Below are 12,356 nucleotides of genomic sequence, written 5' to 3'. Positions count from 1 at the left end.
CATTTTGTTACAGTCAGGGGCGTTTCTAGGGTCCTTGGAGATCGGGGGCACCAGTGGGCACCAGGCGGGGAGGTATATGCGCGTGCCGCTGAAAAAAAATGGGCGTGGCCATGAGGTGAGTGGGCGTGACCATGGGTGGGGCCAAATGTACATGAACTTAGCAGCGGTGTAAGCTACAGATAACGGGCCTGCCCATCGAAATATTGGATGGAGCCCCCTGTCCTTTATTTGGATAATTTACAATCAGTATAGGCATAGATCAAAGATGTATACGCACATACAATTTTGATTGGTCAATCACTGACCCCCAATTTTACCACCCCCGTGCAGTAAGTGGGCCAACAGACAATGAATTTTATGAACAGAGCTAAAATTGGCTAATCAAAATTGTATGTGTGTACCAGGCTTTACAGCTAATACTATACATACTTAAAGTAGTAGGGATCAGCATACAATATAGCTGGTTTACAATCAGTAAAGGCACAGAGTAACACCTTACACCAGGGGTAGGGAACCTATGGCTCGGAAGCCAGATGTGGCTCTTTTTATGGGTACATATGGCTCACAGACAAATCAGTAGGGGTTGATTCACTAAGCTACACTTCTCAAGCAGCGCAGCTTAGTGTGGCTGCGCAAATAAAATTTTCAGAGTAGCTGCTGTAGTATGCACTACTAACTTACTCACGCTACCCCCAAAACGAACTGCTGCTCCAATTATCGCACTCTGGACCCTGTCAGGTCCAGTGACTTTGTAGGTCGAGATCCCCGCACTGTGATTGGCTCAATAGGCTGCCTGTCACTTGACAGGCAGCCTATTGGGCTAAAGTGCGGGGATTTTGTCCTACAAAGTGAATCAACCCCCAAGTCAGCTAGCTAATTGTACAAGCTGTTAGTCAGTATTTCTCCTGTCTGACTCTCAGGGAAATTGCTAATGTTGCACTCTCGCTGCCCGGCGGATCAACTGTATACACATCACCATGGCAACAGGGATGTGAACCCTCTGCTGCGCATGCGCACTGTCCTAGTTTGAAACATATTGTATGGCTCTCACAGAATTACATTTTCAAATATGTATCGTTTATGGCTCTCTCAGCCAAAAAGGTTCATGACCCCTGCCTTACACTGTACACACTGGAGGTAAATCAGCACACAGTGCAGGCACTAGAGAACAGCGTATACTGTACATACTGTAGGCAGCAGAATTCAGCACACTGCAGCTAGCGTGCCAAAAACATGAGGATCACGTTGTGCGGCGTGCTTATCGCGCCGCACCGAAAAATGGGTGGGCCATGGACCAGAATATAGGTGTGGTAACGGCCGGGTGGAGACAAATTTACATGAACCTAGCAATGGTGGGACATTAGATTATGACAGTGGTGGCGAACCTTTTGGAGGCCGAGTGCCCAAACTGCAACCCAAAAGTCACTTATCTATCGCAAAGTGGCAACAGCAATATAAACTAAATACTGTACAAACGTTTTAACTCATACATGAACATTATGGAAAATCCAAGTTGAAAATAAACTGTGAAGATAAACAATTTCATCCATCCTACTCCTGAAAAATGTATTCAATTTTTTAGAACCTCACAGTTTTATTTTCTGTTTTAAAAAGCTAAAAAAGTAGGTTTAATGCTATTGTCTCATATGATAAGGATTCAGCTTTTCCCATAGTCTCGCAGTTAGCAATCATGTGACCCCCAACAAGACAAATTCAGCAATCATGAGGCCCCCAACAAATCATGAGGCCCCCAACAAGACAAATTCAGCAATCATGAGGCCCCCAACAAATCATGAGGCCCCAAACAAGACAAATTCAGCAATCTTGAGGCCCCCAACAAATCGTAAGGCTCCCAACAAGACAAATTCAGCAGTCATGAGGCACATAAATAGACAGCATTTCACATAAATAGGCAGAATGCCCCCTTAATATGGTAGCCCCCCAAGTTAGGTAGTGAGTGACAGGGACCCCCAGGTTAGCTAGTGAGTGACAGGCGCCTCCAGTTATGTAGTGAGTGACAGGGACCCCGATAGTGAGTGACAGAGAGCCCCTTTAGGTAGTGAGTGAGTGCCAGGGAGCCCCTTTAGGTAGTGAGTGAGTGCCAGGGAGCCCCTTCAGGCAGTGAGTGAATGCCAGGGAGCCCCTTCAGGTAGTGAGTGAGTGCCAGGGAGCCCCTTTAGGCAGTGAGTGAGTGCCAGGGAGCCCCTTCAGGCAGTGAGTGAGTGCCAGGGAGCCCCTTCAGGCAGTGAGTGAGTGCCAGGGAGCCCCTTCAGGCAGTGAGTGAGTGCCAGGGAGCCCCTTCAGGCAGTGAGTGAGTGCCAGGGAGCCCCTTCAGGCAGTGAGTGAGTGCCAGGGAGCCCCTTCAGGCAGTAAGTGAGTGCCAGGGAGCCCTTTCAGGCAGTGAGTGAGTGCCAGGGAGCCCCTTCAGGCAGTGAGTGAGTGCCAGGGAGCCCCTTCAGGCAGTGAGTGAGTGACAGGTAGGCCCTTCGGGGAGTGAGTGAGTGACAGGGAGGCCCTTCAGGCAGCGAGTGAGTGCCAGGGAGCCCCTTCAGGCAGTGAGTGAGTGACAGGGAGACCTTTAGACAGTGAGTGAGTGACAGGGAGTCCCTTTAGGCAGTGAGTGAGTGCCAGGGAGCCCCTTTAGGTAGTGAGTGAGTGACAGGGAGCCCCTTTAGGCAGTGAGTGACAGGGAGACCCTTTAGGCAGTGAGTGAGTGCCAGGGAACCCCTTTAGGGAGTGAGTGAGTGAGTGCCAGGGAGCCCCATTAGGCAGTGAGTGAGTGCCAGGGAGCCCCTTTAGGCAGTGAGTGAGTGCCAGGGAGCCCCTTTAGGCAGTGAGTGAGTGCCAGGGAGCCCCTTTAGGCAGTGAGTGAGTGCCAGGGAGCCCCTTTAGGGAGTGAGTGACAGGGAGCCCCTTTAGGGAGTGAGTGACAGGGAGCCCCTTTAGGGAGTGAGTGACAGGGAGCCCCTTTAGGGAGTGAGTGAGTGACAGTGAGCCCTTTTAGGCAGTGAGTGAGTGACAGGAAGCCCCTTTAGGCAGTGAGTGAGTGCCAGGGAGCGCCTTTAGGCAGTGAGTGAGTGCCAGGGAGCCCCTTTAGGCAGTGAGTGAGTGCCAGGGAGCCCCTTTAGGCAGTGAGTGAGTGCCAGGGAGCCCCTTTAGGGAGTGAGTGAGTGCCAGGAAGCCCCTTTAGGGAGTGAGTGACAGGGAGCCCCTTTAGGGAGTGAGTGCGTGACAGGGAGGCCCTTTAGGGAGTGAGTGAGTGACAGGGAGGCCCTTTAGGGAGTGAGTGCCAGGGAGCCCCTTTAGGAAGTGAGTGAGTGACAGGGAGTCCCTTTAGGAAGTGAGTGAGTGACAGGGAGGCCCTTTAGGTAGTGAGTGAGTGCCAGGGAGCCCCTTCAGGCAGTGAGTGAGTGCCAGGGAGCCCCTTTAGGGAGTGAGTGAGTGCCAGGGAGCCCCTTTAGGAAGTGAGTGAGTGACAGGGAGCCCCTTTAGGCAGTGAGTGAGTGACAGGGAGTCCCTTTAGGAAGTGAGTGAGTGACAGGGAGGCCCTTTAGGTAGTGAGTGAGTGCCAGGGAGCCCCTTTAGGTAGTGAGTGAGTGACAGTGAGGCCCATTAGGCAGTGAGTGAGTGCCAGGGAGCCCCTTTAGGCAGTGAGTGAGTGCCAGGGAGCCCCTTTAGGCAGTGAGTGAGTGCCAGGGAGCCCCTTTAGGCAGTGAGTGAGTGCCAGGGAGCCCCTTTAGGGAGTGAGTGACAGGGAGCCCCTTTAGGGAGTGAGTGACAGGGAGCCCCTTTAGGGAGTGAGTGACAGGGAGCCCCTTTAGGGAGTGAGTGACAGGGAGCCCCTTTAGGGAGTGAGTGAGTGACAGTGAGCCCTTTTAGGCAGTTAGTGAGTGACAGGAAGCCCCTTTAGGCAGTGAGTGAGTGCCAGGGAGCGCCTTTAGGCAGTGAGTGAGTGCCAGGGAGCCCCTTTAGGCAGTGAGGGAGTGCCAGGGAGCCCCTTTAGGCAGTGAGTGAGTGCCAGGGAGCCCCTTTAGGGAGTGAGTGAGTGCCAGGAAGCCCCTTTAGGGAGTGAGTGACAGGGAGCCCCTTTAGGGAGTGAGTGAGTGACAGGGAGGCCCTTTAGGGAGTGAGTGAGTGACAGGGAGGCCCTTTAGGGAGTGAGTGCCAGGGAGCCCCTTTAGGAAGTGAGTGAGTGACAGGGAGTCCCTTTAGGAAGTGAGTGAGTGACAGGGAGGCCCTTTAGGTAGTGAGTGAGTGCCAGGGAGCCCCTTCAGGCAGTGAGTGAGTGCCAGGGAGCCCCTTTAGGGAGTGAGTGAGTGCCAGGGAGCCCCTTTAGGAAGTGAGTGAGTGACAGGGAGCCCCTTTAGGCAGTGAGTGAGTGACAGGGAGTCCCTTTAGGAAGTGAGTGAGTGACAGGGAGGCCCTTTAGGTAGTGAGTGAGTGCCAGGGAGCCCCTTTAGGTAGTGAGTGAGTGACAGTGAGGCCCTTTAGGCAGTGAGTGAGTGCCAGGGAGGCCCTTTAGGCAGTGAGTGAGTGCCAGGGAGCCCCTTTAGGCAGTGAGTGAGTGCCAGGGAGCCCCTTTAGGGAGTGAGTGAGTGCCAGGGAGCCCCTTTAGGTAGTGAGTGAGTGACAGAGATGCCCTTTAGGGAGTGAGTGAGTGCCAGGGAGCCCCTTTAGGAAGTGAGTGAGTGCCAGGGAGCCCCTTTAGGTAGTGAGTGAGTGACAGGGATGCCCTTTAGGGAGTGAGTGAGTGCCAGGGAGCCCCTTTAGGAAGTGAGTGAGTGACAGGGAGGCCCTTTAGGTAGTGAGTGGGTGCCAGGGAGCCCCTTTAGGGAGTGAGTGAGTGCCAGGGAGCCCCTTTAGGGAGTGAGTGAGTGACAGGGAGGCCCCCCCTCTAGCCGCCGCCGCCGCTGCCGCTCCCCCCCCCCCCTTACCTCGCATCAGACCTCATGATCAGCGGCGACCCGACCAGTACCAGCAGGCGCCGGACGCACCCGCTCGATGTGCGGAAGTGATGTCACTTCCGCATATCAGTGCGTGCGCTGGGTCCTGGCGCCCGCACGATTGGTCGCCGGCTCGCCACCTGATCCTGAGGTGACGCAGCGGCGGCTGGAGGGAGCCGCTGCCAGAGGGAGCGGCCGGGCGGAGATCTGTGGCACCCCAGGACAGATTGGGGGCACGTGCCCCCCCCCCCCCCCCCCCCCCAAAATAGGGCTAGCGACGCCCCTGGTTACAGTCTCTTTAAAGGATACCTTAGCCCATAAAAGAAATAAAAAAAATGGGGGGAGCAGGCATGTGTGGTGGGCTCTTCTCCTGACAACCACCCCCCCTGTTTTCCTCCGTCACCCTCCATTTCCGTGCACCGACCCCCTGAAGCTGCTTCCTGATTGGGTTGGTCGGTGAAGACTGCGCAGGTGCGAATCAGCCACGCGCGTCCTTGATCGTGCGTCTTGGAGTGCTTTGCACATGTGCACTACGTCACAACTACGTAGTGCGCATGTGCAGAACAGTCTCGGCCATGGGCGAGTGCCTCCACAGTCTTCACCGACCCTCCCGACCAGGAAGTAGCTTCAGAGGGTCGGTGCACGGAAACAGAGGGCGACGGAGGAAAACGGGGGAGTGGTGTGCATGAGGAGAGCCCACCACACATGCCTGCTCCCCCCAGTCTTTAATTTCTTCTATGGGCTAAACTAGTATCCTTTAATGTTGATAGAAGTGTTCTAAGATCTTCTCCAGGATTCCTATATTGAAGTCATCTATGTTGACTGATAGGATTTTAGCAGCACCATCTATCCTCTATCCTCTATATTAAGGTGCCCATTGATAATACAGTCTTGATTAAACAATCTTACCACTTCTTTTTTTTGTTGTTGTTGTAAATTTATATTCAATATTTATTGAAATTCTCCATATTAAACAAGCTACATTTCTGTTGCAGCATTAAATACAATCATCTGGCTTATATTGTAATGCCACAAAACACAGAATACATAGCGTAGATAGGCCGCTTTTTAACGCCCACATTTTTAGCATGGGGGATTGATTATGTTTGCGGATGGGCAATATCACCGGGGACATGTGCGTGGGCCCCCATATGCAAAGTGTGCTGTAGAGCGTCCTCACTCCGGCCGGATAAGATGACACGCTGCCCAGTGGTGGACCAGGTATGTGCATTCCACTGCATTTGCTCTGCATATACACACAATGTGTGTGTGTGGGATGCCCTTAGGGCGGAGGGGTGGTTGACAAGTTGAGGATACTGGCTGCTCTGTGGTGGGGGGAGGTTAACGGGACAGATGCTGCCCACAATGAGTAAGAAGGTGGGGAGGGGTATAGATACAGGGGTACACTAATTACCAAAAGAGGGTGGGGGATAGATACTGGGGCCACACTGAGGGGGGATAGATATTGGGGCAGTGATTACCAAAGGTGGTGGGGGAGATACTGGCCAAGTGTAGCCATTAACCTTTCTGTGTTGACTTATATCTGAGTCAATTAAAATTCCAGCTGAAGAGGGTCAAATATCGGGGTCTTTTTATAGTCGAAGGCCATACAATACTTCCAGGATTCTTCCAGGATCCTGTTTACTATAGGCATCAGCTGTTAACTATAACTATGTTGCCTTTTATTTGTCTAGAGGAGGAGAGACATTTACTCCTCCAGGACAACCTACTGGCTGTATGCTTACCCCCCAAGTCTGTGGTAAACAGAATGCTTAGGGTATAAAAGTGCTCTGTCAGAGCTTAGCAGTAAACATTTCTGTCCAGAAGATTTCTACAGCTACTGTGGTGATCACACAACTAGTATTTTAAACGTCATCAATTTTATTTCTGTAATTTAATTCTTTAGTAAAGAATTAAGAGGAATCATGGTCCCATAGCAATACTAACACTATTCTGTTTGGAGATATTAAAGAGGTGATCAGGATTTCAAAAGTTTAGCTTTTTTCTCAATTCTCAATTTTATTACAGAGTTTATAGCGGTTTCAGACTTTTGTAGTATAGTAGTTTCTCCTTTCCCCACTAGATGGCATGGTGTAAACAGTAATATGTTTAGAAATGGGATACTTTTACACTCAGTACAGTTACATTTCACCCATTTTGCTCCTAGATGTGTAAAAAAAACCTAAAAAGTTAGATACTTACCTCAGTAGGGGGAAGCCTGTGGATCCTCCAGAGGTTCCATCCTCCTAGACTGTTTCGCAGCCAGCTGGGAACCTCTTCATCTTTGTGGCTTTGCAGTCCTCAACACTGAGCAGGTGCCAATGGGTTCACTCCTGCACAGTAGTACAAAGCTGCTCGGGCATGGAAAAGAGCCATGCACAAGCAGCTCCATGTTAGTATGCATGCGGAAGCTTTACTTCGTGCCATGTTCGTACAAAAAGGGGCTAGTATATAGCCAAACTCTGTTTTTTTGGTGGTAGCTTGCACTGAAGGTACAATTAGCAGCAGAGAGTCAGCATAGCACCAATGGATGTCAGTGGTAGCTGGGGGGTAGGTTAGTGTGAGGTGTAGGTCGGGGGCAGTGTTAGATGTTGGAGGAAAAGCCACTGTAGCCATGGTGTGGAGAGGGGGAGCCAGGCTTCTTTCCCTCCCTCTCTTACATCATCCCAACACTGGGCCTGCTTTGTCCTTTTCTGCGCATATGTCTACTCGATCTGCCTTAGTCCTGATCTCCTGCATGTTGCATGATGTTCCTCCAACTTTTCTTGGTAATTGAGACCTTCTATTCCTTTCTGATTAATTACGTTGCCTATTGTAGAATATCAATGTCATTTCTGTGTGTATATATATATATATATATATATATATATTTTTTTTTTTTTTTTGAGGAAGTACAATGGTGGCCTCAGTTATAGGGGAGAAGAGTGGGGAAAAAGTATATACGGTAGATGGTGATGATGGAAGGAGAGAGAATGAAGGTATGTAGAAGAAGAAAAAAAGATGCAGATCAGAAGAAAGTAACATGAACATGCTTTCTTTTCTGACAGTAAATTTAAAGCCTTAGATCAGGTAAATGTTTGTGTTGTATAGTATGCATTGTATTGTTTCACAGAAACATGAGCATTACAAATGACTGTATATTACTAAAACTTTATTACTATATTATACTATATTATTACTATACTTTATTACTATATTTATTAGATTACTAAAAATGTAAAAACGTTTTTGGCAAAATCAAAATTTCTGATTGCCAGCTTGGTCATGCAGTACCGCAGTGACATAGTCCACATCATGGGGAGTTGAGGCCAACGTTATTCCCCATGGGAACCATGTCTCTGTTACCAACTGATACGGAATTAACAAAGTTTTTGTGATATTTTTTTTTTCTGTGAAATGCAATTATAAAAATGGATCTAAACAAGGGGGTTAAGAATACCAAAAGTTAAAATGCATATTTAGGCAACTAAGGGACTGCTTTTGTAAAGAATATAGAAAATACTATACCCTCTATGAGGAGATGGACTAGTCCAAAAGTCAAGTCAAATTTGTGAGATATTTACCACTCACTGTGAATGACGGCAACATAGGAAAAAAAGTGTTTTTCTAGCTCATTTTACATACTTCTTGTTTTAGTGTGTTTACATGTACAGTATTTTAAAATTTTCAAATGGTCTTTTAAGAAACAGATGATCATGAGCCTGATTACAACTTTCACTGGTAACCAAATCACAGAAATGCTTATTTGAATCTTTCACATGATTCTTCTCATTTGTCTGTTGAAAACGTGTCCTCATCTTACACATGTGCTGTCAGCAAAGATGTCTACCAAATGAAGTTGCTAATTATGACACAATCAGTGTATGCTCATTGGTCCCAGAAGATAATCACTTCACATACATAGTTACCTTGTATTGCTATTAAAATTAAACAGAAAGTGCATTAAACAATGTGAACTCATTTTTTTAATTATGACAGAAGCCAAGGTATTGTTACACTGATATATAAAGATGTTATGGTAATTTAAAGTGTACCAGAGACGTAAAAACAAAATGTTTTATACATACCTGGGGCTTCCTACAGCCCCCTCCTCACTGATCGCACCCACGCCGCCGTCCTCAGCCTTCTCTGTTGCCGATACCGGGTCCGGTAACTTCCTCAAGTCACGGCCAGTCTGCGCAAGAGAAGTGCGCCCTCTACGTATCTCACTGACAGCCAACAGAGAGATACGTAGAGAGGGCAGTTCTCTTGTGTCAGACTGGCCGCGACTGGAGGAAGTTACAGGACCCGGTATCAGCAACAGAGAAGGCTGAGGACGGCGGCGTGGGAGCGATCGGTGAGGAAGGGGCTGTAGGAAGCCCCAGGTATGTATAAAACTTTTAGTTTATTGTGTCTCTGGTTTCCTTTAACAAAAATAAGTCCAAATATGATTTTTTCATGAAAGCATCAGCATTTCTTTTTTTTCTTTTTAGCAGATGCAGCAATATGAGGGACATCACTTACACACTGCTTACACACTGCTTTACTGCCTTCATTGACATATTAAGTAGAATTATGGGTGGAGAAACCTTATCCGAGTCCTGTCCACTTAAAAGGAACCTGAGATGAAATGAAAAAAAAAAACATACATACCTGGGGCTTCCTCCAGCCCCCTTCAGCCTCATTGCTCCCTTGGCACCCTCCTCCACCTCCTGGATCTTCTGTTATGGCTCCCGGTAACTTCGGCCAGTCAGGGCTTATTGCGCATGCACGACCTGGCCGCCCTCCTGACGCAGGCGCAGAACTCTCCTGCCCGCGGGGCCGAGATGGAGAGCGTGTGCGGTTGCACTGCACATGCACCGACTGGCCGAAGTTATCGGGAGCCATAATGGAAGATCTAGGAGGCAGAGGACGGTGCAGAGGGAGAGATCAGGCCACAGGGGGCTGGAGGAAGCCCAGGTATGTATGATTTTTTTTTGTTTCATCCCAGGTACACTTTATGGCTCACAGCTTGTGAATAAGATCCAGAAAGCTTAGGCCCCATTCTCACTCGGAACCGCAAAACATGATCGCAATCGCGATTTTGCAGTGCTATTTTCTGTTTTCTATTTTGTGTTTTGCAATTCTCATTCCTATGAATGAGAATCACAACGCAATCACTGGGCAAATTCTGTATGCAGAGCAATTGGGATTGACAGAAATCACAAGTGTGTCACAATCGCCGCGGTGTGAGTAAGATTACTTGTGCTGCAGCGCTTTGCTGATTGCCAGTGATCAGCAAAGCGCCAACTAAAGGTGCCTGAGTGAGAATGGGGCCTTATAAAGCTTTTACAGTGCACAGAAATTATCACTGCACAGTCTCTGTTCTATGACTGTATAAGGTAAAGGTGGCTGTACATTACTCAATAGCCAGCGGATCAACAATCAGATATATGCCTCTCTGATTCTGTAACCAGCCCACATACTGCACACAGATTTTCAATAGATTTCAGCCTGAGATCTACTGGAAATCATCCATACTAGCACTCCTGTCTCCAACCATCTGGCCCTATCTGCCAGCGCACCTCCAGTGTCCTGAATCTTTTATCCCTTCCAGGGGCACCTGTACCCCGTGACACAACAGCACTTGCGTGGCCTCATACATGCCGTCAAGTCACGTGGTACAGGCAACTGGCACTGATATAGAAAAGACTTGGAAAACTGGATGAAGCACAGCGATTCATAGGTAGGCCCGGGGGGTACACATGGGAGAGACCGGCTGGGGGTCCAATTGTGCTTTTTTGAGCGAGGTCTTTCAAGCATGCCAGATAAATAATTTCAATCAATTCCAGCTGGGAATCAATAAAAATTATAATCAGGCTGTAAAGAATAGTGGAGATGCCGCCGCATGGGCAAGCAGCATGGCGGCCATCTTCGCGTTCCAGCCGGCAGCTTCTGCCGCGCAGGTACATGCTGCTGGTTCACCTGGTCCTTCTAGTGCACACAGATTGAGAGCTACGCGCGCGGGCGCGCACCAGGCAACAGGAGCTTTATGCAAGTAAAAGGGGAATCAGCTGATCAAGCCGGTCAGCTGACTCCAGCTATGCTCCGGATTGGCTGAGTGACTGGGGCGGCGCTGTGGAGCGCTCTGGGTATTTATAGGACTTGCCTGTCAGTTGCGAGTTGTCTGCTGTTGCGAATGCTTACGTGTGAGCACTCAGACCCTAGTCAGATCTTACAGTGTGTTAGAACCAGCCGGAGCTGGGAATTCACACTTAGTCAGATTCCGTTGATAGCTTTAAGTACTATTGTATTGTAATACTTGTGTACCATTCTTTAGTCTAGTTCCCAGGTGTTGAAACCAAGGACTTCACACCTAGACTAGGATATTGCTATATTGTTACTGTTCATCTGGTGTGTAGATCAGTTAATATATCATTACAAACTCCACTCCTCTGGAATAGGGGCTTTCATGCCCAATCCTAATTGACATTTGCCCTTTCCAAGTGATCAGCAATGAGAAAGGTAATTTATGTGCCAGTTGATCACTTCATTCTTCTTCATTGTGACTGCAGAACAACAATTTCTGCAAGTTGCTTGAAGACTTTTGGTAGCTTGTTTACATAGCCAGTGGTCTTTGTCTTCTCTGCTGCCACCAGCACCATGTAATTATACACACAACAAAGACATTGGCCTCAATTCACTAAGCTTATCTCCTGTCTTTAATAACTCTTCTAGAGTTGTTACCATGGTGATAAGGCATGTAGTATTCAGAAAACATTTTACCTCAGGCAAACCTAAAGTTAACTCTTCTGTCTTTAAGTTAACTCTTTAATCCTTAAAATAACTCCAGAGTTAAAGGCAGGCTGTTCATTAACTGCGTGTGAAAATAACTACAGAGGAGGTAACTTAACTACAGAGGAGGTAAAGTAACTACAGAGGAGGTAAATTAACTACAAAAGAGGTAACGTAAGGAATGAAGAGATAAGATAACTCTCTCACTGTGTGGAGGTAAGTTTTCTCTTGCCTTATTATCTCCAGCATGATCTTAGTGAATTGAGGCCAATGTTTTGTATTTATGTTTATTTTTTCATCTAATTTTTCTAAAAGCTTTTAGACCTGGAAGTGTGTCAGGATAATGTAATCCTACCTGAAGCAAAATTATTCTGGAGCAAGGTAAGATGCCGATTATGGTATTTGACTACAATTATTTACAGGAACAAAGCCTTGCAGAATGGATGCCATCCATCTGCCATCTTAGGCCTTGAGGAAATTAGGAAAAACTGTTACTCCTGCTCTTTTACCATTGCATAGCGGTATAGACTTGAAAACATATTCAGACCATACTGAGGCTTTGCTGTTTTCTACAAACCTAATCATATAATGTGTACAATAGCCAGGCATCCAAAAATGTAGTGAAGAATTACACAGAAGCTGGAACAAGTTCATTCCTAT

At 47.9% G+C, this 12,356-nt stretch overlaps 1 protein-coding gene across 5 annotated transcripts in view; it reads left to right on the top strand.

Moving 5' to 3' along the window:
* Positions 1 to 12,356, top strand: part of LOC137546516 (angiopoietin-2-like) — a 142,964-nt gene that overhangs the window by 16,875 nt on the left and 113,733 nt on the right. For 2 of the 5 annotated variants that reach the window (XM_068269071.1, XM_068269072.1), the window contains exon 3: positions 7,832 to 7,921. The exons of the other annotated variants lie outside the window; for them this stretch is intronic. In XM_068269071.1, the coding sequence (XP_068125172.1) occupies positions 7,892 to 7,921 (30 nt within the window). In that variant the 5' untranslated portion in view covers positions 7,832 to 7,891. The remainder of the gene's footprint in view (positions 1 to 7,831; positions 7,922 to 12,356) is intronic. 5 annotated transcript variants of the gene reach the window in all.

Source organism: Hyperolius riggenbachi, chromosome 2 (genome assembly GCF_040937935.1).
Source record: "Hyperolius riggenbachi isolate aHypRig1 chromosome 2, aHypRig1.pri, whole genome shotgun sequence".
Lineage (NCBI taxonomy): Eukaryota > Metazoa > Chordata > Amphibia > Anura > Hyperoliidae > Hyperolius > Hyperolius riggenbachi.
Note: the sequence above shows the minus strand (reverse complement) of the source record. Positions and strands in the feature narration are given on the sequence as shown.